At 51.6% G+C, this 25,721-nt stretch overlaps 11 protein-coding genes across 11 annotated transcripts; 5 read left to right on the top strand and 6 right to left on the bottom strand.

Annotated features, from left to right (window-relative positions):
- Positions 1-328: 328 nt before the first annotated feature.
- N7477_007762 (uncharacterized protein) lies at positions 329-1,383 on the top strand (the record flags this gene model as incomplete). Its single annotated transcript, XM_056969425.1, has 3 exons — positions 329-465; positions 515-700; positions 753-1,383. The coding sequence occupies 3 exons, from the start codon at positions 329-331 to the stop codon at positions 1,381-1,383; spliced, it is 954 nt and encodes a 317-aa protein (XP_056819457.1).
- A 247-nt stretch (positions 1,384-1,630) lies between these two features.
- On the bottom strand, positions 1,631-4,484 carry N7477_007761 (TMEM198/TM7SF3 family protein; the record flags this gene model as incomplete). Its single annotated transcript, XM_056969424.1, has 4 exons — positions 1,631-2,251; positions 2,272-2,535; positions 2,568-4,080; positions 4,111-4,484. 4 exons carry the CDS (start codon positions 4,482-4,484, stop codon positions 1,631-1,633), a joined length of 2,772 nt encoding a protein of 923 aa, XP_056819456.1.
- A 37-nt stretch (positions 4,485-4,521) lies between these two features.
- On the bottom strand, positions 4,522-5,160 carry N7477_007760 (uncharacterized protein; the record flags this gene model as incomplete). The annotated part of the gene is made up of 3 exons (XM_056969423.1): positions 4,522-4,663; positions 4,684-5,085; positions 5,129-5,160. 3 exons carry the CDS (start codon positions 5,158-5,160, stop codon positions 4,522-4,524), a joined length of 576 nt encoding a protein of 191 aa, XP_056819455.1.
- Positions 5,161-7,960: 2,800 nt separating this feature from the next.
- Positions 7,961-10,686, top strand: N7477_007759 (UBA/TS-N domain protein; the record flags this gene model as incomplete). Its single annotated transcript, XM_056969422.1, has 2 exons — positions 7,961-10,528; positions 10,585-10,686. 2 exons carry the CDS (start codon positions 7,961-7,963, stop codon positions 10,684-10,686), a joined length of 2,670 nt encoding a protein of 889 aa, XP_056819454.1.
- Positions 10,687-10,981: 295 nt separating this feature from the next.
- trm61 (tRNA 1-methyladenosine methyltransferase subunit GCD14) lies at positions 10,982-12,445 on the bottom strand (the record flags this gene model as incomplete). Its single annotated transcript, XM_056969421.1, has 1 exon — positions 10,982-12,445. The coding sequence occupies one exon, from the start codon at positions 12,443-12,445 to the stop codon at positions 10,982-10,984; it is 1,464 nt and encodes a 487-aa protein (XP_056819453.1).
- Positions 12,446-12,721: 276 nt separating this feature from the next.
- On the top strand, positions 12,722-15,180 carry N7477_007757 (cysteine--tRNA ligase; the record flags this gene model as incomplete). The annotated part of the gene is made up of 2 exons (XM_056969420.1): positions 12,722-13,012; positions 13,075-15,180. The coding sequence occupies 2 exons, from the start codon at positions 12,722-12,724 to the stop codon at positions 15,178-15,180; spliced, it is 2,397 nt and encodes a 798-aa protein (XP_056819452.1).
- Positions 15,181-15,674: 494 nt separating this feature from the next.
- Positions 15,675-17,026, top strand: N7477_007756 (transaldolase family protein; the record flags this gene model as incomplete). The annotated part of the gene is made up of 7 exons (XM_056969419.1): positions 15,675-15,747; positions 15,808-15,851; positions 15,907-16,035; positions 16,089-16,197; positions 16,271-16,502; positions 16,585-16,912; positions 16,964-17,026. 7 exons carry the CDS (start codon positions 15,675-15,677, stop codon positions 17,024-17,026), a joined length of 978 nt encoding a protein of 325 aa, XP_056819451.1.
- Positions 17,027-17,366: 340 nt separating this feature from the next.
- Positions 17,367-18,685, top strand: N7477_007755 (PQ-loop repeat-containing protein; the record flags this gene model as incomplete). Its single annotated transcript, XM_056969418.1, has 2 exons — positions 17,367-17,422; positions 17,584-18,685. 2 exons carry the CDS (start codon positions 17,367-17,369, stop codon positions 18,683-18,685), a joined length of 1,158 nt encoding a protein of 385 aa, XP_056819450.1.
- A 436-nt stretch (positions 18,686-19,121) lies between these two features.
- N7477_007754 (type 1 glutamine amidotransferase) lies at positions 19,122-20,048 on the bottom strand (the record flags this gene model as incomplete). Its single annotated transcript, XM_056969417.1, has 1 exon — positions 19,122-20,048. The coding sequence occupies one exon, from the start codon at positions 20,046-20,048 to the stop codon at positions 19,122-19,124; it is 927 nt and encodes a 308-aa protein (XP_056819449.1).
- Positions 20,049-21,494: 1,446 nt separating this feature from the next.
- Positions 21,495-22,868, bottom strand: N7477_007753 (co-chaperone SGT1; the record flags this gene model as incomplete). Its single annotated transcript, XM_056969416.1, has 2 exons — positions 21,495-22,013; positions 22,077-22,868. The coding sequence occupies 2 exons, from the start codon at positions 22,866-22,868 to the stop codon at positions 21,495-21,497; spliced, it is 1,311 nt and encodes a 436-aa protein (XP_056819448.1).
- A 264-nt stretch (positions 22,869-23,132) lies between these two features.
- On the bottom strand, positions 23,133-25,446 carry N7477_007752 (terpene cyclase/mutase family protein; the record flags this gene model as incomplete). Its single annotated transcript, XM_056969415.1, has 3 exons — positions 23,133-24,669; positions 24,727-25,190; positions 25,243-25,446. The coding sequence occupies 3 exons, from the start codon at positions 25,444-25,446 to the stop codon at positions 23,133-23,135; spliced, it is 2,205 nt and encodes a 734-aa protein (XP_056819447.1).
- Positions 25,447-25,721: the final 275 nt, after the last annotated feature.

Below are 25,721 nucleotides of genomic sequence, written 5' to 3'. Positions count from 1 at the left end.
GAAATTGTAGCGCACTATCCACAGATCTTCGCCGAGAAAGCCGCCTGACGGCATATAAGCAAAAGCAATTCTAAGAAAATCAAGCCCATTGTGGCTGGACACGGCGCTATCGGAACGTGAATGGGGCTCGTCAAAAGTTGCCCAACTCGAAGTAAGCCTCGAAGCAATAAGCACTAGGTGGGATACGCAAAGTACCCCGCGCAGGCAGAAGAACGCTCTCAAGTTAAAGGGCCACGCCCGAGCATCAATCTTCTACAAAAGTGGACCACGGACTGTATCGCGGATCTGATCCTTGCCTAGGCCTTGGCGATCTTTAATTCTCGAAACCATGGGAGCTGGCGACGACTCATCGTTCTTTCTGTACGGTGTGGGGGAGCGGCCCGAGGCCCTAACCCTGGGGTCCCTCGTGTTGGAGAAGTATTGGCAGCCCATGATTGCACGCCATTACACACACGAACTTTTAAGGTGATTTTCACCTTTTCTGGGAAGGAATCAAAGCTAATCAGCACGTCAGCGATGATGATCTCCGCAAAAAGGCCTACACCTCCAATCTCACTAACGTAGTCCTTCACGGGACGAGCCGGATATCACCATCCGTGGGAGTTGATGCTGGCGATATCGTGAATCTCAATCTCGCATACGACAAAGACCATGAAAGAATTGTTGTTGCGGAGAAAGGGACTCGGATCATTCTTAAAGAGTACCACACCCCGAGTTGCCCCGCAGCCTGAAGTGAAGCTCACGTCTCCTAGCCCGGAGGACTTTCTGACAGAGAATGTCCTGAACAATCCTCTTGCCCAGCAGAAGCTGAAATTATGGCTATCTGCTGCCTATAGTGCCTATGTGCTTAACTTCAAATTCGCTCGACGGCCAAAGGTCTGGTTAATGACTGGGCTATACCTATTGGAAGGAACCAAGACAGTCGTTTCGAGAAGCGACTCCGCCAAAATATCCGCAGGCGTTTCTTCAGCACTCATTGGCGCTCTGTCCGGCGTACCTATCGGTGGTTCTGTGAGTTTGGGAGTGGGCTCATCATGGGACCTAACTATGGAGGTCTCCGAGCCTCATGTCTGGGCAGCCCAGTACCGGTTACTTGATGCGCGCTTCATAAAAATGGGAAAGAATGGTGTGGATGGGGTGAAATTGCCGACTACCCTCGGTCTTTACAGGGACGTTATGTCGGTGAATACGGCCCGTGGCGGTGGGGGTCAGTCGATTGAGCTGGGTCTCCAGCAGGACGAGAAGCCCGAGACAGAGACCGAGGCAGTGTTGGGTGCACCCGTGGAAGATGACCAGGACAGTCTGGAGTTGGAAGAGTACGAAAAGCGGCTTGAACAAGCAATTGAGATTTTTGAGAAAGCACCGAAGCATTTCCTGCAATGACCCAGGTTTGATTGTGGGGACGTCTGAAGTATATGAAAATTTGGAAGCATTCATTAGACGACTTTTCACGCGTAAGTCCTCGAGGATTATGTACAAAAAGCATTATTGCGAATTTAGGGTAATAGACTGAGCGCCCGGTATAGTCCGAAAGAGAGAAAGAAGCAACGATGGGGGGTATCCAGAGAAATTTACAATTGCCGGTTGGCGGAAGCCTGCATCCGTCGCATTGCTTGACGATGAAGATCAGTCATACTTCCTCGCTGCATGCCATCTGCAATGGCTTTATCGACATGGGCTGAGGAAGCATCGCGCATTTGCTGCACGGATCCCCAAAGATTGCTGCGCGGTTGTTCGGGCCGGCTGGTCCTGGGGGTCTTGGAGAAGTGCCATGGAACAGTGGGTCACGGCGTTGAGTCATGTCCTCCTTCACTGATTGGCGCCATGCTGCCATTCTAGAAGCGGATCTTTCTGGATCTACTTGGGCGAATTGGGGCGACCTAGAGCGCTCGTAGCTCGGATGGCTCGTCGCAAGGGGCGAATTTGCAATGCTCAAGCCGGATGGTGACCGCATGGTCTGGCGCTGCAGCATGACTTTGCGCTTAGAGAGAGGCACGTCATCCTCGTAATTAGGTGCGGGGACTTTGAATACCTTCTCCTTTTCCTCGGGGATAGCTGTCGGTGGAGAGACGGTTTGCACAGGGTCGGCAAGAGATTGGCGTGAAGCGTTTCGAGATGCCCAGGGGTCGTGGCGAAGGGAAGTTGAGGACATTCTGTTGCGCACCATGTCTTCACGAACAGCAAGAGAAGGGGCGGGCCACTCCAGCGTGGCGACTCCGGTGACGTGAGAATCAACAGGGGAGTCGATGCGCTGCGAAGCATCGGAGCAACAGCGTCATGCTCTTCATGTGGCGGATCTATAGATCCTGTTGAGGCATTGCGAGCCAACGTTGGCGGGGATCTGCCGGTGAGATATTGTAGGCTATTTCGTGTCTTGGATCGAGACATCTCAGGGTAAGGTGTAGATGATAAGTCGGACTGACGCCGGAGTTTTACCAGGCTTGATGCGCTCAAGTCGGGACTCAGCGCAGCAGGAGGTGGTTGGACATTGAAGGCTGTTTGCAGAAGGCCATCAACATGCACTGGAGCTGCAGCCTCTTCAGATTTCCCTGGGTTTTTCCTGGAACCTTGCTTTCAAGCTCTAAGGGCTCAAGCTCCGGTGTTTCCGCATCGGCGAGATGCTTTGCCCATTCCTTGGTGCGGAAGACATGTATCACCTTCGAGGTCTGCTCAGGGATCTTTTTAACTGTGGACGTATCCAATGTCGGCCTCTTCACAGTTTCAACAGGTGCTTTTGAAGAAGCGGAATCGGCGACTTTGACATCTTCGTCGACTTTGGGTTGGGGATCACGGGTATCATCAATCTCTAATATCTGGTTCGCTTTGATGTGAGACAGTGGTTCCATTTGAGATACAGTATCCTCGGCGATGACTTCAGCCCTTTCAATGACTGTGAAGTGGATTTTCTGATTCTGAATCTCAGGTTGAAGGTTTGGATGAGCCGGCTGGGCTTGCTCACCCACATCCTCGGTTTTCGTGCCATGGCCATCAGTAGGAGTATCAGTCGAAACAGCAGCCACTACCGGGAAATTTTCTTGATTTTCCTGATCATTGTCATCGCTGACCGAGGCATCAATATTTCCGCCTTCGGTTGCATGAGAAGTGGGAGTGTCTGTCTCAGTCACTGCTGCGACAGGCTGTCGAGCTTGAGCGTTGAGTTTTCCATTAGCCACCTCGGAGAGTACGTTCTGCTCTGTTGCATGCTCTTCAGAGATGTCTCTCTGGTTATCTTGATCATCTCCATCGTCGTGAATACCAGAAGCGATACTCGGAGGGCCAGAGGCGATCGTCAGATCATCCACAACGCCCGCCACAGAGGATGCGGCATCGTCGTGCACGATCAAGGCTTCTTGGGACACCGATTGCGGCTCTGGAATTTGAATGTTGCCATTGCGCCAGGACAGCCTGTTCATCCATGATTTCCTTGCAACGTGCTTTGATCCTCCAAGGGTGCCGACCTCAGAGCCAATGACAGCCCCATGCTCAGAGTCATTCTCTCCACGGAGATAGGACTTTACAGCGGCCGTTGGCAGAGACAATGCAGTGACCGGTCTTGGTCCTACCATCTCACGGTATTCCAGTTCGGGCTTACTGCGCACCTCATGATGTTCCCCCTCATCCACTTTTTCGAGATGTTTCTCGGGGTCAGGGAGATCTGCAACCTGTTCTCCAGTAGCCATGTCTTTCAATTCAATATTGGTTTTCTCTGCATTTGTTGAAGACCCATAGCCGTCTGATCCTCTTCTCGAATCATCGGCAATTGCGGTTTCTGTCAATGATGCCTCTTTACCGCTGTGCTGCCCATTGCCGTACATTTGCTCCCATTCGGCACGCTCGCGAAGGTTGTTTGCTTCGAGTTGCCGGCCGATCTCGGCATCGTGTTCCTCTTTCTTCCTCTCGGCTTCTTGGCGGGAATCCTCTTCTTTCGCCCTGCGAGCCTTGATAACCTTCCACAATCGCAACTGTCCAATTGCCCCAAATGCTGTGATAATGATAATAACGGCGGTTTCGACGCGAATATTCCGCGTCACAGGGTAAGTATAGGTGTGATAGGGGAACATCTTGTCGTTCAGACCTAATCTCCATGTTAGCATCCTAGTCTACTCGAACGTAGAGAGTTCGCGAGAATTACCCCAGATATAAAGCCAGAACTCCTTCAATCCAGCTCGGCTGAAGCAGTCAATACCAAGTACTAATGCGGTAGCACCAGCGAAAGCGGTACACAGCATGGAACCGTATGCGCGGGTGTAGTGACTCCAAGACAGACCATAAAAGCCCCCAGCAAAAGCAAGAATGAATCCGGCTTTTGCTCCGTCGCCACTGATCAGGCCTCCGGACTTGAGGGTCATGAGCCACATTCCGATACAGAAGCCGCCCAGGAGACAACACAGCCCCTCGGTGATTTCTCTGAAGACGAGGGCGACACCACCAAAGATCGCACCCGTGACGACCACGGCAACCAAATACCCCCCCTTGTACGCCATTGCTAACAGGAGGATTCATGACATATATGATCAAGACCTAATATGGGGTTTCCGAGGTTAGCTTGTAATGCATTTGTAACTCAAGTGTACTCGACTCACTGTGACACCCAATGCCGCACAGAAGGCCGTGGAGAGAAAGATATAAACCCTGTTTGTCATGAGCTTCACGTCCGTTTGCCCTTCGAGTTGAGACGTTTACCATTGTTTCCGGATTCCGATGAGCGCAAGCGCTGCTCCTAGAACAAGAAGTATGAAGCCTCCCACTCCCAATGCAGGTGTGACTTCCGGTTTGATTGGGAGTCCTCCTGTGTATGTCGACTGAGTATTATTTTGCGATGAAGCGCTTAAGGAGCCAACTCCATTTAGTGAAGGCACTGTTGTTGCGGCGTTTGTGAGGCTGGTATGGCTGGAGGCTGAGGTACTTGTGGCCGAGTCCGTTGTAGTACTCGCTGTGCTTGACTTCGCCTCGGTTGCTGTTACCTGGGTCCCTGTGGTGGTCGAAGCTGTCGCAGACGCGTCATGACTTGTTGCGGTCGTTGTTGTATTTTGGTTTTCTCTTTTGTCGAGAACAATGGTGGATTCAACATCTCGCTCCCCCCAACTCCAATGCTGGAGCTGCCAATGACACCCCGCAGAGGACGAACAGAATCAAAGTGAACAACAACGGCCACCGCATGTTGGCCAGTTTGTCTCAAAAAACGACGGCGAGAGCAAATGAGAATATCTCGGGCCTGTGGAGCAGCTCGAATCGACTATATGGACCCTGCCAGCCTCGTTCGCATAACCAATATGCACATGCAATATAATCGGGTGGGTGTAGGTCGCGTCGCAGAATCAGGAGGTGAGGCTGGCTTGCTCATAGAGTCGTGATCATAGTCATCAATAGTATAATCGGCCAGAGGCGCGTCGTGAACCCATGTAGCCGCAGGAAATGGAGAAAAACAGAGAAATGCCAGCTTCATATCTAGCCCAAGCCCCTACATATAGAGCAACAATTGACAAGGAATTCCAGAATGACGCGGGGCCAACGGAACCGGCGCAACATTGTTAGCTGCATTTGAGTTTTTAGGGGCTAACCGACTAGGAATTTGTCAAAAGAATCCCACGCGATCCAGGAACGACAAGTCCATGAGCTATCTGAAGACCCGCCGATCGAGAACCTGTCGATCTAGCATGGATCAGCTCTGTAATTGGGTGCAGGTAGCGGTTTCTGGTACCGAAAAGAGATTAGGACCGTCGTTTACTACCGGAAATTACACTCCGTCGCGTTTACTAGACTCTTTCGTTTCGGGCTTCAAAGCCGGCCATCGGCAGGGATTACTCGCCTTACCTTAGGGTACCCTAGGTCAGACCTAGTAATCACTTGCTCATTCAGAATATCTTTCTAGACTGTACTTCGGCCGTTTTCTATCTGTTGATCATTCCTCAAACCAAACACCAAGACCCGTGATGATCAATTTCTCAACGCAAAAGCAGGAATGCGAGCCACCAAATGACCAGGGTCCATAATCGGTCACATCACGGGTAAAATTCCCAATAATGAGAAGCCAGCCCTCCGCCCTGAGCCTAGACACCTGCGCGCGTATTATTGCACCCGAGTGCGTGAAAACATTTAGCCAACTCGGGACAGCTCCAGCGCAAAGATATGCACTCGGAGGTATCGGCGCCATCCGCATCTAGGGGTTCGCGAAGTGGGTCGCACCCCTCGATCTGTCGACTTGTTAGTCGTGACCCGTGCTTTTCACCACTCCCGTTCTTAGTGTCCTGTTGGTCTATCACAACGGCAGTGGCGCCACAGGCTCGTTCATGCATTAATTCGCGCTCTTTCTGGGGGTGGTTGGGCATATAATTCTCATTGACTGGGTCGAGACTCGGGGTCGGCAAACTTGCCAGCAAGGGGCTTGCCTCATCCGAGACACTCGCCCGTCTCGCTCTAGTGTCTTCTCCGTTCCTTGATAATGCATTGTTCAATCAGCGCGGACCATTCACCCATATGCATATGGCCCCGCCGTGTGCGTCTCTGGTTTTTTCGACCATGTGCATTGAGATATGGTGTCCAAGTTCTGGTCCCCGTGTCCGGCACATCCTATGCCACGTACGCACAGCGCCCATGCACGTGCAGGCTTAGAAGGTGACAACCGTTCTCTGATTAGCGAGATTCGCGACTGAAAAGTGTTGGCTGAACTATTGAAAATTATTGTGCAATCAGAGCAAAGTAATGATATTCGATCTTGACGAGTCCAAAAGTAAGATTACACACAAATATCCACTTCCGGAACCTACATATTGGCCAAAGCGGTGCGAAGATCTCGGGGATTTATTTCTAAGATCTTTCTTTGTTCAGGCCAGTGCATCACCTAGGAACAACATTTAAAGCCGTGAGAAAATCTCGTTTAACCCTTTGATCCACATGGCCTCGCCGATCGGCTCAGGGAAAAAAAAGCCCTGGGATCAATCGATGACGCGATTATCAATCGTCTTGGAAGCATCCGTGAGATCGAAAGTAACAAGATCGACTCAATCGAAGACAGTCAGAAAATCACACAATGTCGGACGGGGCTTAAATCACCAAATCAGGCGAGGCTGTTGGCAAAGCTTCTCTCTTGATGCCAAATGGATTCGCTGTCAGACGCAAGAACAAAATGGCAATGACAGAAGCTGGATAAAAAGGTAATCCCTGGAGAAATGAGAGGCGGCTGTGGCATGAATCCAGGGGCGTCTTTTCTTGCGACCTGTCACTACATTTAAAGCTTCGAATATCTGGCACGCCAGACGCTCGGGACTTTTCAAATTGAACAATGAGCTCTTGTCTTGTCAATATGCCTAGGATAATCAATTTTGCAGCACGGATATTGCAAGACCAGGTGAGTCGTAGGTCGAAGTAGTACTTCGGAAACCGCTCAGACGCTGCCCCCCCACCTCCTTATTGTCCTAACACATATTGTTCCATGCTGCTCGTTACTTCATTTTGGAGGCTCGGAGCCAGGTTTACCTAGGATCTCAAAGTCTTGTACATGTTGATTTACAGAGCTCAAATATCTATACCCACAGGCTGACAGCCAGATCACTCAGCAGATGTGTGAGAAGTATATGTTCTCACATCTACCACGTGCCCCTGGCACGCCACCCCTTTTCATTGGGATGATAGTAAAACAAATCAGCGAGTGTCAATTCCTGAAGGGATCTGGGCGATATTTTAATAAAGACCAAAATCGCTGTTATACTCCAGCTGCTTGACGGGAAATAAGCACCGAACGGTGAAACATCACGTGCTCGTCGTCATCCCCACATGCGCAGGGGCGCGGGCGTCGGCGCATGCTCAGTGAGACTCCGAACCATTTATCAACTTGTCAATTCTTTTGTCTCTCGTGCGGTGAGATCATGGAATACCAAATTGATCTATATCTGTCCTCCTAACCTTTATCCCGACCAGTCAAACATCCTCACCTCTGCAACGGGGCACCATCTGGCCCGCCATGGACGACTTAAATGGGCTCAGCTGGTCTAACAACTCGAATGGCCCGCCAAGCAAACCGCCGCCGATGGGCTCTGGCCTATTGTTCCCCAGTATACGATCGAATGGTGGCTCTGGGAGATCAACACCCATGTCCGCTGCCTCAAATCGTACCCCGTCGCCATCCAAGCCCGCTCCGTCCACCGGAGACAGCTTCGCCAATCTGGTTTCTTTCAACTCCACGGCCGCAAATAAAAATATCTCATTGGCGGAACAGGAGAAGCGATTAAAGGAGGAGAAGGCACAGAAGGAAGCAGAGAAGCGAAGGCAGTACGAGGCGCAATATGGGGGACAGAATAACCAGTTCTGGGACGGTCTTGAGCAAGGCCGTACCCAAAGCCCCGCTGCTGCGCCAGTCTCGCAAACTGTATCGCCTCCTATCGATGATGACGACCTCTTGGCCGCTTTCAATGCTGCGGCACCCGTGGACGCATCAACGAACTTTCCGATTCCGAGCTCCAACGCTTCACCCCAGATCGGCAATACCCCACAAGTACCATTAAACGGAGGTATCTCAATACGCGACAACACTGGAGGATCAGGCACATTTGAGGATGATGACCCTTTTGGCCTCAATGAATTGAAGCCCAAGTCCGCAGCCGCCCCTCCCCAGGCACAGGACGACGAGTATGACTTCCTTGGACTACTCGGAAAGCCCGTATCTGAAATCCCACGCCAGAGACCTTCTCCGTCTCCCCCAACGCCCACGAGCCGTGACACAAGGAGCCAAAATGATTCACCCATGCCAACTAGTGATGAGGATCGAGCCATTGCAGAGCTGGTGGAGATGGGATTCCCTGCAGATAAATCCCGTCAGGCCCTCCGGACTACCCCCTCAGGGAAAGATGTGCAGGCTGCTGTTGGTTGGCTTCTGACACAAGCTCATGCCGAGTCCAGACAAAAGTCCCAGGGTCAATCACCGTCGAATGCTCCGTCCCATGACCCCATGCAGCGAAGTAGTCGTCAGCGTGATGCTCCGTCTTGGGCAAGGGAAGGCAGGTCCGAGACTTCGCGACGAGACGATAGCAGCCCCGGAGGCGAGAAGGATCCCGCCCAACTTGCCTCTCAGTTAGGTAACAACCTGTGGAAGACTGCGGGCTCCCTCTGGAAAACGGGAAGCAAGAGGTTCCAACAAGCAGTGAACGAGTTCAATACGGGAGATCATGATCCCAGCCAACCTAAGTGGATGAGAGATGCTTCCGCCTCACACGAGGAGCCGTTCCCTCCACAACAGCCACCCCGACGTGGTGGTGGCAGACCAGAACAACCGCAGCAAAAGCCACAAAATTTCACGGACGAGGCAATGCTTCTTGAAGCTGGCAACGCTCGACCTCCTCGAAAGTCTGCTCGGCCGGATCCCAGGGGTAATGATCTTCGCCAACAGTCTCGATCTCCCGCCCAGCATGTTCAACAACAGCAACCTAGTTTTTTGCAAAAGTCATCGCGTCCCACTTCTACAGAGCCCAAATCTCGTCTATCAAGATTTGCCACGGAGGAGCAGTCGGCACAAGCCTATGTTAGTTCCGCAAGGCGGAAGCGGCCTCAAGCAACCCCTCCAGTGCCCGAACCCGCCATTGATCTATTCGATTCCCCTGCTCCTTCATCTCAACGACCAAAACCAGCCGCTCGCTCTCAAGGTCCAACACCGGCACGCTCAACCCCCATTCCAGTGCGCCCAAAGGTCCCGACACGATCGATCCCACCTGTTTCGGCCGACGCTCTCCAGTCCACACACCGACACCGCGAAAAAGCCGCAGAATCATATAAGCGGGGTGACTACGCAGCTGCTTACGAGAGCTTCTCAACGGCCCTGAACATGCTTCCCGACAAGCACCCAATCACGATCATGATTCGTAGCAATCGCGCAATGACAGCGCTCAAGACCGGAGAAGCAAAGTCCGCAGTTGATGATGCTGATACCATTCTGAGCATGATCGGTCCCTCAAAGGGTGAATCCGAAACAATCGATATAGGAAATGGCGAACCGGCCAAGCAAATGAAGGATTTCTACGGCAAGGCTTTGATGCGCAAAGCAGAGGCATTGGAACAGCTCGAGAAATGGGGAGACGCCGCACAGGTCTGGAAGTTAGCCGTGGAAGCTGGTCACGGTGGAAGCACCAGCATTCAAGGCCGAAACAGATGCGAGAAGGCTGCTGGTATCAGCAGGCCTGCAGCCAAGGCAGTCCCCGTTAAGAAGCGGGCAGCACCTGCGCCCAAGAAGGCGTCCGCGCTGTCAGACCTAGGCGCGGGCTCTGCACAGGACTCAGAGGCTGTCAGCCGTCTGCGCGAGGCCAATAAAGCTTCCGAGCTTGCCGATGAAGAGAAGTTCGCTCTTTCAGAAAGTGTTGATGCGAAAATCGCTCTTTGGAAGAACGGAAAGCAGGACAATCTTCGTGCTTTGCTGGGCAGTCTCGATAGCGTTCTCTGGGCTGACTCTGGGTGGAAGAAGATCGGCTTGGCGGAGCTTGTTTTGCCGAATAAGGTGAAGATCCAATACATGAAGGGAATTGCCAAGGTGCACCCCGACAAGGTACGACTCTTGATGACTTTTCTGGCTGGAACCGCATGCTAACAATGGTCTTCTAGATTCCCACCACTGCTACCACCGAGCAGCGGATGATCTCCAGTGCTGTCTTTGGAACCCTGAATGAAGCATGGGACAAGTTTAGAGTGGAGAACAACCTTTAACGCGCTGTATTTACTTCATCATTAGCCTGATCTTGCTGTCACATACCATGGCCCTATCTTTATGTCAATTCACTCTTTTCATAAGAGTCTTTAAGAACATAGTCCTAAGGAGACCACACTCAGATTATTCAGGTAGCTTCGATGTAGAATAAAATAGGTTGAAGATCGAGTCTTCGAAACGATCAAATCGAATAAATGATGCTTTGGGGTAAACCAAGGAAATAGGAAATAAAATGCTTTTGCCAATAGCCAGTGTTTAATGGTACACTATTTATGATTATGCTTTGAGAGTTCTTCATGCCTCATTTCCCTCCTCTCTCATCTCCTCTGTTGGCTGTGCGTTTTCTCCCGCCTTGACTTCTTGCAAACACTTTTCCTTAGCCTCTCTTTTGGCCTGCCTCCTGCTCTTACCCCCCTTGGGCTCAGGAGCATCTAACTTCTGAGAAGGCCATTGTTGGCGACATTTTTGTTCATCTTCCTCTGTCCAGTCACGGGGTAGAATAGCGAATACCAAGTACGACGTATGTGTCTTCAACTCCGGCTCAGAGCGATGGATCAAGCGGCCCTGGCTATATGAAGGTCCTGTGGAGGGCGGGATAGCCGTTTCTTTCAAAGACCGGTTCTTGTCCTCTTGGACCTTCGGGTCGTCTGTCTTACCGTCGTAGTGGGCCTGGCGGAGTCGTTTGGCTCGTTCATCGTCCTCCTGGAGCTTTACAACTGCTTCTTCCACGGTCTTGGGGTATACCGTTGCGCCGCGAATACCCTCACAATCCAAGCCGATACGTTCGCGCTTCACATCGATGCGTTCATGGTTAACCTCCACCATCGAAATATTCAACCACGAAAGCTGGCGCATCACGCGGATGGTTTTCTCAGCCTGTTCAAGACACGGAGAAAAAGTGCAAAGGTGAGCAGCCGAGTTTGGATCCAACGGAGACTCAGCCCCAGAAGCAGGCTTGCGCACAAGGTGCTTCAATGCAAGCCAGGGAGCTGGCAAATCTAAGAAGATAGCATTGGCCTTAGGAGACTTGCCGGTCTGGGGGTCACCCAGCAAGAATCCACCTTCGTAGACATCGCGGTGTGTAACCTCCACCAGGCCGTTCAGACCGTGGTCCGAGATCTCCTGTCGTACAGCTTTCGCTCGCTGCTCGTGGAACTCAAAACTGCACACCTTGCCTAATCGCTGCTTCTTGTTTGCTGGCTGCTCTTGAGGGTATCCATTGAAGACGGCACGCACGGCCGCATGGGTGAATGAGCCACTTCCTGCACCAGCTTCGATGACCGTACCTCCTGCGCGCGCGCGGAGCCGGTGGAGAATGTAGCTGTAGTCGGGGGTGTAGACGACCTGTGTCCGATGCGGGAGCGACAATGTCCACGACTCGGGGGTGGGGTACATCAGGTGGAGGAAACCGCTGCCGGCAGCGACTGGTTTTGAGAGGGAGGGGGTGTCATCGTCGGCGCCGGTGGTTGTGCCCGGGGTATCAAGCTCGTCAGCTTTGCGCTTGGAAGGACCTCTCCGGCCGCGCGAGCCAGTGTCGACCTTGGAGGCAGCGATTTGCGAGCCCCATGGCTGATCAATCAGAGTGCTGTGCGGGAATGAGCCAAAGCGTGTGTTGGACACCTTTCCTTCTTTGTAGCCCAAGTTCTGGTCGTCGAAGGTACGAAGGATTGTCGGGATAGTCTGGTCGCGGCGCAGATGCAGGAGGGCGACGGTATCGGGGCCCGCCGTTGAGCCCGGAGTCAGGAATGGAGACGGCATAGCTGCAGGAGGTCGAGCAATGCGCAGAATTGGACTACTCGTAGCTCGATGAGATCTTCAAGATCGATCTCCGCAAGTAGAAAAAAGCTGGATTTCCTATCTTGGAACTTAGGGCCTAGGGCTACTCTGACCCAACGCAAGGGCCAATCACGGTACGTAAGGCGATGAGTCGACGTTGTTTCCAAAGCAATCTGCCCCTCCGTTCATATGCCCCTCCTTCCCTCTGTTCGGCAGCAGCTTCGGTTCTGGTCTTTGTCACGCTCTCTCTCCAGACCCATGTCTACTCGTCAACAGCCGGCATGGCAGCAGCCTCCCCTGCATGAGGGTGTGCAACTGCCGCCCTTGAAGGTCTACAACTCGTTGACCAAGTCTAAATCGCCCTTCATTCCTGTCGATCCGTCCGGCAAGAAGGTGACCTGGTACGCCTGCGGGCCGACCGTTTACGACGATGCGCATTTAGGTCATGCCCGCAACTATGTGAGCACTGATATCATTCGGCGCATCATGCGCGACTACTTCAAATTCGACCTCGAGTTCATTATGAACGTGACAGACATTGATGATAAGGTATGCTTCTCGAGGATCGCTTATTTGGCGCAAATGAACGGTCTGACTCACTAGGCACATAGATTATCCTCCGCGCAAGGCAACAACATCTCTTCAACGAGTTTGTCGCCGTGAACCCCGTCGTCAACGCGGAAGTGATTGACACCACAAAGAACGCCTACAAAGCATACTTGAAGAAGAATCTGTCCCTCTTGGACCCTGAATTGGCTCCGTCACAATACCAAGATACTGTGGCGAAGGAATATGCGACGGTGTTGAGTGGTGGTGCTCTCCCGGGCAATGAGAAGGCGGGCGATGACGAGGCCAAGGTCAAGATGCACATCAAGACAGCCGGCTCGGCGGCGAAGGTTCTGGCGCAAGCCGAGCGCGGTAACAGCGGTTCGGATCCTGCATTGTTTGCCGAGTCCTTCTACACAGACGCGCAAGATGTCCTTCTCCCATACTTGGATGCTCTGAAGGGTACTTCTATTGATGCCGACGACCACGGTATCTTCACCAAGCTTACTCGAAAGTACGAGGAGCGTTTCTTGACAGATATGCGTGACTTGAATGTCCTCGACCCTGATGAGTTGATGCGCGTGACAGATCATGGTCAAGAAATTGCCGATTACGTGGACCGCATTGTAAAGAACAATTTCGGTTACACCACCAAGGATGGATCCGTCTACTTTGACATTGAGTCTTTCGAGGCAGCTGGGCACCCATATGCGCGTTTAGAGCCATGGAGTCGCTCGGACAACAAACTGGCGGCTGAGGGAGAAGGCTCATTGACCAGCAAGTCGACTGAGAAGCGCGGCGCTTCAGACTTCGTTCTCTGGAAGGCTTCCAAGCCGGGTGAGCCCAGCTGGCCCAGCCCTTGGGGCAAGGGACGTCCCGGTTGGCACATCGAGTGCAGTACCCTTCACGGTATTCGCCTGGGTAGCCGCATCGATATCCACTCAGGTGGTATTGATCTGGCTTTCCCCCACCACGACAATGAATTGGCCCAGAGCGAGGCTTACTTCAACAGCCACAACCATGACCAAGTCATCAACTACTTCTTGCACATGGGCCACTTATCAATCCAAGGGTCCAAGATGTCCAAGTCTCTGAAAAACTTCACAACCATTCGCGAAGCTCTCAACCGAAAGGAATGGAACCCGCGAAGCTTGCGCATTGTATTCCTACTAGGTGGTTGGAAGGATGGTGTCGAGATCACTGACGAGCTTGTGAGCACCGGGATCGCTTGGGAAGAGAAGCTCAACAACTTCTTCCTGAAGGTCAAGGATCCCGCCGCCCTGCAAGGCTCTGGTACCGATACGGCCTTTGCTGCTGATGTTGAGGCGACTAAGACTGCGGTCTACAACCAGCTTTGCGACTCCTTCAACACACCCGGTGTCATGCAATCCATCTCCGAACTCATTACCAAGTACAACAGTGCCGACAAGGCTGCACTGAATCCGAAAGATGTCGAGGATGCTGCTCGCTGGATCACTTCCATTGTCAACATTTTCGGTCTGAACGGAACAAAGACCGCTGATAGCACCGAGATTGGTTGGTCTGGGATCGATGTCCCGGAGGAGGCGAAGCCATTCCTTTTCCCACTTTCTGCCATGCGTGATACTCTCCGCCAAGCCGCCCGCTCCAAGGAGGGTGTCTCGTCCAGCCAAATCGAAGAGGCAATCAAGCAAGATTCTGCACCAAAGGATGTCTCCGAGTCTGCCAAGCCCTACGCCGAGCTTCTCTCTACCTTCCGCACCAAGGTTTCTTCTCTGAAGTCGTCGGACTCCATTGGCAAGGATATCCTCGCCCTTTGCGACCGCGTCCGAGACATCGATCTGTTTGAGCTGGGTATTTACCTTGAGGATCGTGACAACCTCCCCGCTCTTGTCCGCCCTGTCACTCAAGAGATGATCCAAGCACGCGAGGAGAAGGAGGCACGCGCTCGTCAGAAGCAAGCTGACAAGCTGAAGCGTGAACAGGAGGCTCAGAAGCAACTGGAGAAGGGCAAGTTGAGTCACTTGGAGATATTCCGGACGAACGAATACAGTGCTTGGGACGACGACGGTCTCCCGACCCACGATTCAAAGGGCGAAGAGCTTACCAAAAGCCGGGCGAAGAAGCTTCGCAAGGACTGGGAGCGGCAGAAAAGGGCGCACGAAGCATGGGTGGCTGCTCAGGCCAAGTAGATGCCACCGTCAAAAACATAAACCAAGTCAAGTCGGTCTAGCGTACATCGCGGGTTCTATGCATCAAACGTGGGCGTTCCGGGGTATCGTAGGCAATCAACATTTTTATTTTACCGAAGTTTAGCCTAAAGAGCCTAGATTTTTATGGAAGAGCTATGAAGCTTTGAAGCTTGCAATGCTTTTCTATTACGTATGACAGATGATCGCAACCGAATTTCCATGCCACCATGAGGATTGGACCATGGAAAAGCTTCTCGTGTCTGATTTTCATAGATTTCTATAGATCGAAAAGGCTACGTTGCTCCACACTGTGACTGGGTCACCTGCCCCGTTCGGGGAAACCCCCCACCGATTCTGGAGCCAAAGGTGGGATGAGGACTTTGTACACCTCATCTCTTTTCTGACATCACTCAGTGCATCGCAGCCTTTCTCTGAGTTTCCCTGAATATTCTGGATCTGTAATCAACTTGTCAAAGCCACTCGATTTGTTCACGATGGGGACTCCGACCGGTCTGGACTATATGCGTTCGCGTACTGTTGTGGATTGTGATACGATGGACGAAGAGGGTATGTCTTCAACTCTGCCGCCTCACTTCTTCAGGAATTAAGTGGCTTAATATGTCCCAGTCGCAAAGTCTCTCGGTCCATTCCAGGATTGCACTTCCAATCAAGTGAGCGTATCTACTTGCCTAGAAGTATACCCAACTCTAACACTGTACTTGATAGGCTATCGCCTTTGGCGAATTGTCTAAACCGGCTCGCGCTGAGGTCATCGCCGCGTCTCTGGCTGATGCAAAGCTACTTCACACCAAGTACTCTTCGATCAGTATGGGTGAGCTCGCTGTCGAGATTGGCGTCGGTACTCTCCAAATCTCAAGATTTCGGATCGGAGCTTAATGCGTGAACAGATGGTACGCTTGGCTATTGCTATGGCAAAGCACATTCGAGGATTAGTCCATGTGCAAACGAATCCGTATTATTCATACTCCACGGAGAAAACAGTCATCAACGCTCTTCGTATGTCAGCCACATTTCTTCTTATTCAAACCTTTCACGCTCGGAACGTGCAAGACTCTGACCAAGTGTATAGGAATCGTGCAGCTTTTCCAGCATGTTCAACCAGGATTCGATGTCGCCCGTATCTCTATCAAGATTCCGAGTACCTGGGAGGGTATGATGGCTTGTCGAACTCTTGAGCTTGCTGGGGTACGGACACTTGCTACCACTCTTTTCAGTATGCCCCAGGCAGTTCTTGCAGCTGAAGTGGGCTGTACATATGTGGCTCCCTACGTGAATGAACTCAAGGTCCACGTCCAAGCAGGGTAAGTATCACAATTTGTTGTCGATTTTAAAGGAAAAGGGTATGAAGGAGGAGTCTCTTGGACTGACAATAATAATACACAGCTATGTCGATGAGCACAAGCTTCTTCCTCTTTGTGCCGCTATTCAAGATTACTATAAATCGATCAAAGCTCCGACCAAGGTCTTGCCGGCGAGTTTGACCTCAACAGAGGAAATATTCCGGCTTGCTGGTGCTGATCACCTCACAATTGCACCCCATCTCTTGGAACAGCTTGCGCTGCCTTTGAATGCTAAAGTGGACTCGTTGTTTGACGCTGCTCCCACAGAGCCAGTCCCGCCACCAGGTGCTTCATACCTGCATGATGCTGGCCAATATAAGATTGCCTTCGCTCGCGACCGTGGCGGCGCCAGTCAAATCAAACTGACCGAGGTAGGTAGATTGCTTATGTTGGACAAGTATACTCTACTAATCCTAGGCTAGGCGATCAATATCTTTTGCGATTTCCAGGATAAGCTGGAGCAAATCATGAAAGTGTCCGTTTAACTATCTAGCAACTAGCAATATTTAGATGGAATCAATTGGAACCCTTCATACCATTTTTCTGAAATCTCAAAGAGAAACCTCCAAAATGCACTCCGTATAGGCAAAATGGCACTGAATAAAGCAACACGTGACCACACTCGACGTCATCCGGTCTAGTCCCGCGGATTTCGCCAACTTTTTCGGTTCGCTTCAATTGGCATATTTTGACGTGTTCAGCGACTATACTTCAGGGAAACCAGGTAGCCCGTTGACACTGTCATCTCAAGCGTACTCTGGTGCTCAACTGCAGCCGTATGAGTGGCTGTGAACCAGTTCTGCGTCACCTCAGTCCTCATTCACCATGTTCCCCTCCCAGGCGGCCAATTTCAATATTGAGGCCTTGAGTGGCATCTGTGGGTGAGTGTTTTCTGATGTCTTTTACTGAAAATTTCACCTACACATTTGTGATTCGGGAAATTATGTTCCTCACGCATGTGCGGGATGTGATGCAGATCTTCACACACTTTCGTCCCCACATGAACCAGCACGTCCCAACAGAGTTGCTAATGTATCTGCAGATCTATCTCAATTGCTTGCTGGGTTGTTGTTTTCTCACCGCAGATTATTGAGAATTTTCGACGTGGCTCTGCAGATGGCCTCTCGCTTCTTTTCCTGATCGTCTGGTTAGCGGGTGATGTCTTCAATATCCTTGGTGCTGTGCTCCAGGGCGTGCTCCCAACAATGATTATCTTGGCCGTGTATTACACTCTGGCAGATATAGTACTACTAGGGCAGTGCTTCTACTACCGGGGATTCAATATCAGGGAGGAATTCTCCTCTTCCCCGTCACCTGAACCCGAAGCATCCGCCACGGGCGCTCTGGAGAGCAGTGACGCAAATGCCCCCGCGCCAACGGAGAGATCCTCCCTATTGCCCAAGTCGAGTGGTCATATCCAAGTCCAAGATCCGACTAACGGACATAATGGCCAACACTCCCACGGCAGCACGCAACCGACATCAGCCGCTGCGCAAGGACGACGACACTCTGCGACATCCTTCCGAGACATCCTGAATCCTCAGCACGTAGATGGCACACATCTGTCTCCTGCGACACCATTGATCGAACCGAGCTCAGATACAGCTCGCGCTCGGCGACACCGCCGTCGTATCTCCACCCTTCAAGCCATCCTCTTCAACATCACTGCCATCGCCCTCGTTTGCGCTGCGGGTATCTTGGGCTGGTACGTCAGTCCTGGACCTAAGGAGCCAAGTCCAGAGGCGGAACCCCTCACCATGGATACATTGGGCCAGGTTTTCGGATATCTTTGCGCAGTGCTGTACCTTGGCTCCCGTCTCCCCCAGTTGCTGCTTAATTACCGCCGCAAGTCCACTGAAGGGGTTTCTCTGTTATTCTTTCTTTTCGCCTGCATTGGAAACTTGACCTACGTGCTATCCATTCTGGCATACTCGCCCGTTTGCCAGGGGAAGACTAAGTACTCCCGCCATATGAAGTGTCGTCCCGGCGAGGTCTCAGAGCTTTACGGACGGTATGTGCTTGTCAACCTGTCTTGGTTGATCGGCAGCTTTGGTACATTGCTTTTGGACATGGCAATCTTTGTTCAATTTTTCTTGTACCGTGATGGGAAGAAGGTTGATGATGAGCTTGAGACTGATGAGTAAAGCACTTATTATGCTCTTGTATAAATGTCGATATGAATGTTGATACACCTAAATAGCTGTGATGGTTGGCATAAAATCTTTGATTCGCGTGATTATCATTTTTAAAATACATCATAAGCCCATGGAGTCTGTCGGGAGGTATGGTCGGGTGTACCACGCTTGTTGGGATATCATGGTGGACTTGGAACGTATACACCCCGCCTACAATCAGGCAGATCAGTGGTACAAAGTTCGAAACATTACCTACCTCGACATGTAAATAGGCCGTGGCTGAGGCTATGTGAGGTGTCCTGCCGAGGTGTGCGTGTTCTCTTCCAAGTATTGACATTTGCGTGCCGAAGCGAGTTGATCACCGAGTGAGTCTCTCCGTGAGGCGATGAGCATTTTGGGGGGGTAAGTGGCATCATTCAATGCCTTCTAATATACCCCTAGAAACTCAGACCTCAAGATCAGCCAGGAAGGCAAGAACAGCGGTAGCGAACGACCTGGCATCATCCTGTCTCTCCTTCATATCAGGGCCGACCTGCTCGAGGAACAGAGCCAACTTGGAATCCTTCCAGCCCATCACCGGCGCATTCTCCACACACATCTTCTGCATGCCGAATGCATCCATCTCATAATGTCCCTGGACAGTCAACACTCTTCCGGGGTTGTACAATCCCTGAATAGGGCAGATAGGGGTACTTCCAATATTAATCCAGGGCGCCGGGAGAGAAACAGGAGGGGATTCGGTCAATGTCACGGCGGCTCCCTTCTCCACAGCCATGACCCGATCACCATGGAACATCTGAATGCGAAGCAGGCCTTGGGGAAGATGACCAAGAGCCGAAGGGAAGTGCTGCAGAAATTGATCCTCCAGCTGAACGGTGTAGATGCCAACCTCACGACCAAGCGGACATTTCTCAACATAGACATCGCGGACCGGATCCTCAGGCACGCGAACCAGCGCGTGAGCAATAAGTTGGTGGCCAAAGCAAGTGCCCATGATGCGCACGTCGGTGTGGTCGCGGTAAACAGTCTGAATGAATTTCTCGAGGATCTGCATCCAAGGAGAGTGAGGCATTTCATAAACGCCCGGAGAGCCTCCGGTGATCAAGATTGCATCAATTGGGTTGGAAACGGGCAGACTCCCCTGGGTCGGACTGCCACGAAGCAAGCGGAAATCGGGATAGTGACCGCCTCGAATATCATACGCCGTGACGGTAATTTGAATCGGATCATCCATAGTGGTTGACTCGTTCAAGTGCGACGCCGTTTCGCGAAGAATATCGCGGAAGTGCGCACTGCAGAGGCCACGCGCCTCGTACAGTCTGCGCGCTGGAATGTCGACATCGAGAACCGCGATGTGGATGTTGCGGACCATTATTGCAATTGCTATGTTTTGACTTGATTCTGGATTCTCAAAAGATCTACTCTGGTGAAGATGGGTAGACTCAACTGTCCGCCCAAGCGGGCAGACTTCTCCAGGATTATAACATCGTCGAGCCCGAGGTCCGATCGGAAGGGCTTAGGTAAAAATATAGGCTTATAGAATCTTCGGTCAGAATGTGTGAATAATAGAAACAGAGCCGCGTGAGAGAAGGCCGGGTCAAAGTACTCCAAGTGACTCCAACGACGTCGGAAACATTAGGTAAATAGTTAGTCACAATTAGGGTTGGTCATCGACGAGCTTATTTTAGTCCCCCCGCTCTTCGCAAATCTCGACCTTTTTTTCTCTAGACAATCCCCTCTTGCCCCTCGTTCTGAATCATTCGGACATGTCATGTGTCTTCAGGTGGGTGAGTCTTATTGACAGATGCCGGGTCTTCGATATGTAGTAGATTTCGACAACAGTTTACCCCGCGAACGCCTACAAGTTAGTTCTCGACCCATTTTTTCACAACCTCGCTAATAAAAGATTAAGAGGCGTGAACAAAGAAGGTGGTTTTTAGATCCGCTCTGCATTCCAGAACGATTACTATACGTATCAAGGCGTACTTTACACGCAAGTCCCGTATATTGTGCACCTTGTCACCGACATTTTACTTGCTTGTTAGTATAAGGATGCTAAGAATGTGATGGGCAAGCTTATTCAAATTTGAGGCTGCAAGAGGCTGAAAGCCACGGAACCTTCCAATTATTCCACCAGTAAAGTACCCTTATTAGTATCGTTCGTGATATGAAACTATCGGATCTGGGTCCACAGGATTCGAGATACGTAAAAGAATTACAAACCATCCCGATGAATCTCTTGTGAGCTTGGGAACTTTACTAAATCGTTTTCCCCTCAATTTTCCAGACTATCGTTGTAATGGGCAGGTCACCCGGCTTAGAACCATGCACTTTGAGCATTAGAGCGATATTCCTGGATTCAGTGATGTCGGACTACGAGGGGAAGCTCTGAACAAAGAGTTTGTGGACATAGAAAGGCTTTCTTTCCCCCCACTAATTCCCCTACGTCTATCGCCTGTTTGCTGGCTTATCAGCCTCATTAATTAACCCTTGCGAATCTTCCAAATGAAGTTTTGATTGTTCTCGCCGGCTGCCCCCTTGCAACCCTTGAGCGTGTGCTAAACATTCCAGGCATCCGAGGGGGTTGAGAGGACGTCACTATCTGCAAGGTCCTCTATTAACTTTCCTCCCGGGGACAGAAGCCCACTGCTCCAAAAGATATTGTGGCGTTAAGCATAATTCATTTCCATAGATCATAGCTATTTCAAAGTAGCAAATATATGCAATCAAACACCTGTTGCTAGAATGCAGCGAAGTAGAGTAGACAAGAACGGGTCCAAGCAAATTACCAACGCAAAGTCGAATCAGTCACAACCACCTAGGAGGGAGGGTGAGGCTCCATCGTCTTGCTTCCAACTTCAGACCAGTTGGTACTCAGCGAAGTTCCGTTACTCTCGATATAGCTTTTCATCATAGCGCGGCGGGTATCATCGTCAGCACCCTTGTACAGCTTCTTGAAAAATCCGTCAACGGCATCGCCGCCAACATCCGAATCGTCGGACTCATTACCATCATCTTTCCCGTCCTTTTTCTTGGGTTTCTTGCTGGTGAGGTTGGATGCGACCTTGTCCCAGTCCTTAGTGCCGTGGCGAGATGAAGTCGGATAGGAGGGGCCGGCGGATACCGGCGAGGCAGTAGAACGCTGAGTGAGCTTCTCGCTTTCGCCGGAGCCTTCAAGTGAGCCCCATTTTTGACCGTGTGTTTTCTTTTGGAGACTTATTTCGATTTTGGTGCCCATGACGGACACTTTCGACGTGGAGGCGTCGATGGGGGCGTAGAGGGGGTCGAGAGTGAAGTCATAGGAGGAGCCTGAGGGCAGAGGGAACTGGAGGGACAACTAGATGGGGCTGTTAATCGCTCGGTCCATAGCTGGTCAAAGGTAAGTTGGAGTCGTGCTTACCGAGTCGTCTTTCAAGTCAGTCTCCACTTTATCCTTAGGGACGTTCTTCACATAGAGTGTGACGACAACAGAGTCTTGGGACTGGTACCACTCATGGCGGACCTTCTCCGGAACAGCAGGTGCAGAGGGAGCAGCAGAGCTCGTCGCGGGCTTCGGAGTCTCGTTCGTCTCGCTTGAAGCGGCAGTAGTTTCTACCGACTGCTTGAGGGTAGACACTGAATTTCCAAGCTTTCCAGCCAACTCGGCCTTCAATTGTTCCTCACTAGGAATTTCGACATTCTTTGGGTATTCAACAACAGAGACTTTGGCTTTGACATCGCCCTCTGGAAGGTCCTTCATCTTACGATCGACCTTCATCATCCAGATGGGCAACTGGGTCTCGTACATCTTACCCTTCCCACCCTTCATAGCAGTCTGAAGCTTGGACTCTTTGCTTTCATCCTGAACATCCTTTGTCACGGCCGTCTTCTCTTCCAGCAGCTTGAAAAGGTATGATGCGTCCCCGTAGCGCTCAAGCTGGAAAAGCGAGACCGCGCGACGGAACTGCGCCGCTAAGATAAGCTCGCGCTTGCCGCGTTCGACGGCGAGGACGAGGGCAATCTCCGAGTCATGCAGGGCGAGACTGGAATTCGGTCCGCCATGCTCTGGCTTCAGCCGTCCGCAGGCGGTGGCGCGTTGGATGTAGTATTGCGGGGAGCGGGGATGCTGAATTAGGGCGCGTGTAAAGTGTTCGAAAGCGAGAGGGGCATTAGATTGGGCGAGAGCCTCGTCACCTTTTGCTGCGTAGTCCATGGCGTTTAGAGGAGGGGTAGTGCGATGGAGGAGGCGAAAGAGGGAGCATGATTTGGGGTTGCGGCTCCGCGACGGGTGGTCCGAGCTCTATGGAAAGCTCCAGCTCCCTCCAGGTCTTGAAGTGGGTCCGAAGTGGGATAGCATGCCATATTCGTTCATTTTACACAAGATACTATGATCAGGTTAGGATTAAAAAAGATTGGGGAACGCTCAAATATTATTGACTATTAGGTGGATATACATGTGGCTCGCTGGATGTAAAGCTCACTGAAGTGCCTCGTTGCCGAACATTTTGCTGTACAAGCCAAGAGCCCGGATGGGCCAGTAGAACTTGTAGTTGGGGTAAGAGATCATACAGGACTGGTTAAAGACACCTTCAATGGATTCCTGCAACCACTCGCCATTCCGCTGTTGACGAGCCATGAGGAGTTTGATGGCTCTCTCCAGAGGCTCTTTGTGGGGGTACTGCGCCTCCATAAGAGCCAAACAGGCCCAAGCAGTCTGGACAACCTGAGACTTCTCATGCTGAACGTAGACATGCTTCTCACTGCTGAGGTATGACTCACCCCACCCACCATCGGCCTGCTGCTTCTCGATCAGGAAATCGCATCCTCGGCGAGAGTTCTCACTGGTTTCGTAGGTCTCGCCGACACTGGCCAGACTTTCCAGGGCGAACATGGCAGCATAAGTGAAGCAGATCCCCCAAGAACCGTACCAGCTGCCGTCCTCACGCTGGGCACGCTTGATGTAGGCAACGGCCTTCTTCTTCGCGGCACGGATATCGTCGGCGCGGTAATCTGGGTAGAATTTGCCGAAGAGCGACAGAGCAGTCACGGAGGCCGTGGTGCACTCGGGATAGTCGTATCCGATCATAATTCCACCAAATACTTCGGCGGCGTTCAGCCACTCAATCTTCTTCGACCCACGAGTAGTTTCGTAATCGGTGAAGCCACCAGTTGGGTTCTGCATCAAGAGCAGACAATCCACGCTGTCCTTTAGGCGATCCAAAGAGATCAGCTTAGGGAAGTTATGCATTTCCTGAAGCTGGATAGTGGAGCGAAGACCTTCCGCGGTGCAATCACTAACAGTGTAGCCCTGAGTCTTAGTGCTGAAAGGCCAAGCGCCTTTGCGGTGCTGACGGTAGCACGTCTCCTGATTCGGAACATTCTCGCGGAGCTGGTGATCATCAATAAATTCGAGAGCCTTGGTCAACATGGGGCGCCATTTGGGATCGTCAGCCATGCCCGCAACCACGACTGCTTGCGTGACAAAAGTTGTATCCCAGACCTGGACACCATTGGTTCCGTTAGCCAGCATACCCTCGCTCTTCATCCACAGGTAATCATTCAATCGCTCACGGTGACGGCGAACGGAGTAGCTATCAGGACCATCGTGAATGTAGCAGGCAACCATGTTCAGGGGATTGCTGACTGGCCCCAGCCCCGCGTAGTCAGTGTTCTCATCCTCCATACGTATTAGTTCCCAGGTCCAATCTTCAGCGCGCTTGACGATAGGACCAATGCGAAGAAAAGGGTTCCAGACCCGAACCATCGCCTCGTTGATAGCGTTTAAAATCCATGTCTTCGGGTAGTAGTTATCGGCAGAGTGAATAGAGTTGCGGTGTTGAGAAAAGTCAATGGAGTCGTAAGGCTGAGTGTACAGTTCCTCACGAATTTGCTTGGTGAGGTCATTGAGCGGGCAGGACCACTTCTTGGACCAAATGTAGGATAAAGGCAAGAATACCTGGCGGATGTGGATCCACCAGCGCCAAGGAGCGAAAGGAACCCAGTCAGGAAGTAGCCTGAGGAGAGCTTTTAATCAGAACTGAGGTTGCCTGATGCATTTTGGAGGGACTTACCAGATCTCGGGTGGCACGGGATTGACGCAATCCCACTCCATCACGCCCAGAATGCTGAGCCAGGCCTTAGCCCAGTGAGGCCCATAGATAGCACCTCCGAACTTGTGCAAAAGGCCACGGGCTTTGATCATGCGAGGATCATCTTCGCTGACGCCGACCAGACGTAAAGCCACGTAGTTCATGGCAGTACCAAAGACAGAGCTGTGGGCTTCAATGTGCAGACCCCAGCCGCCATCCTCAGGATGTTGACGAGCAAATATATAGCGCTTGATCTCCGTGGCATACTCTGGAGGAATTGGTGTGTTGGTCACATACCAAGTGATCAACAGACCCGGCAGCAAGAACATGGGACCACCATATTCGCAACCCCAGTTACCAGGCTCGAGCTGCAGATGTGAGAAGAAAGACAAGCCATTCTCGGCAGCTTGCATGGGGGTTTTGACATGTTGGAGCTCTGGCAGACCCTATATCGCGAGATTAGGAGACTAAAGTTTGAGAATGATTCAATGCGCATACCGTCGGCAATCCCAGATGGTATTTATCGGCAATCGATTGCGGCCAGGCGTGATGTTCGGCGTCGTTCTCAAGGTACCGCCAGGTCTGGCGACCTTCCTCATTGACCAATCGCCAGCGAGTGTAATCTGTTTTGGAGTCGCCGTTTTCATCGGGCGATAAACGGCCCTGAGCGTCAGTACGCCATGGACCAATGTGTGAAGCCATGTTGTTTTGTCAGGGACAAATGAAGAAAGTTGGAGCTCCCAGTTATCGATAACGATCAGGAGCCCGGGGAACCTTAGTCAGCATTCTCAGGACTGCGGTGTACAACCAAGAACGTGTATTCCATGTGATTTCGATTAAATAAACACTAGAAATGGTGTCGGAAGGACCTCCCCGCAGAAGAATTACATTGGCTATTTCGAATGTATAATGAGGCGGAGAGTGGTTGGGGGGTGGCGGATATAATGCGCAATCCGGGGTATCTTCAGGTACCTAGG

Source organism: Penicillium maclennaniae, assembly GCF_028827695.1.
Source record: "Penicillium maclennaniae strain IBT 15551 chromosome Unknown utg000007l:1.0-4884863.0:1.0-4888362.0, whole genome shotgun sequence".
NCBI classification, from domain to species: domain Eukaryota; kingdom Fungi; phylum Ascomycota; class Eurotiomycetes; order Eurotiales; family Aspergillaceae; genus Penicillium; species Penicillium maclennaniae.
Note: the sequence above shows the minus strand (reverse complement) of the source record. Positions and strands in the feature narration are given on the sequence as shown.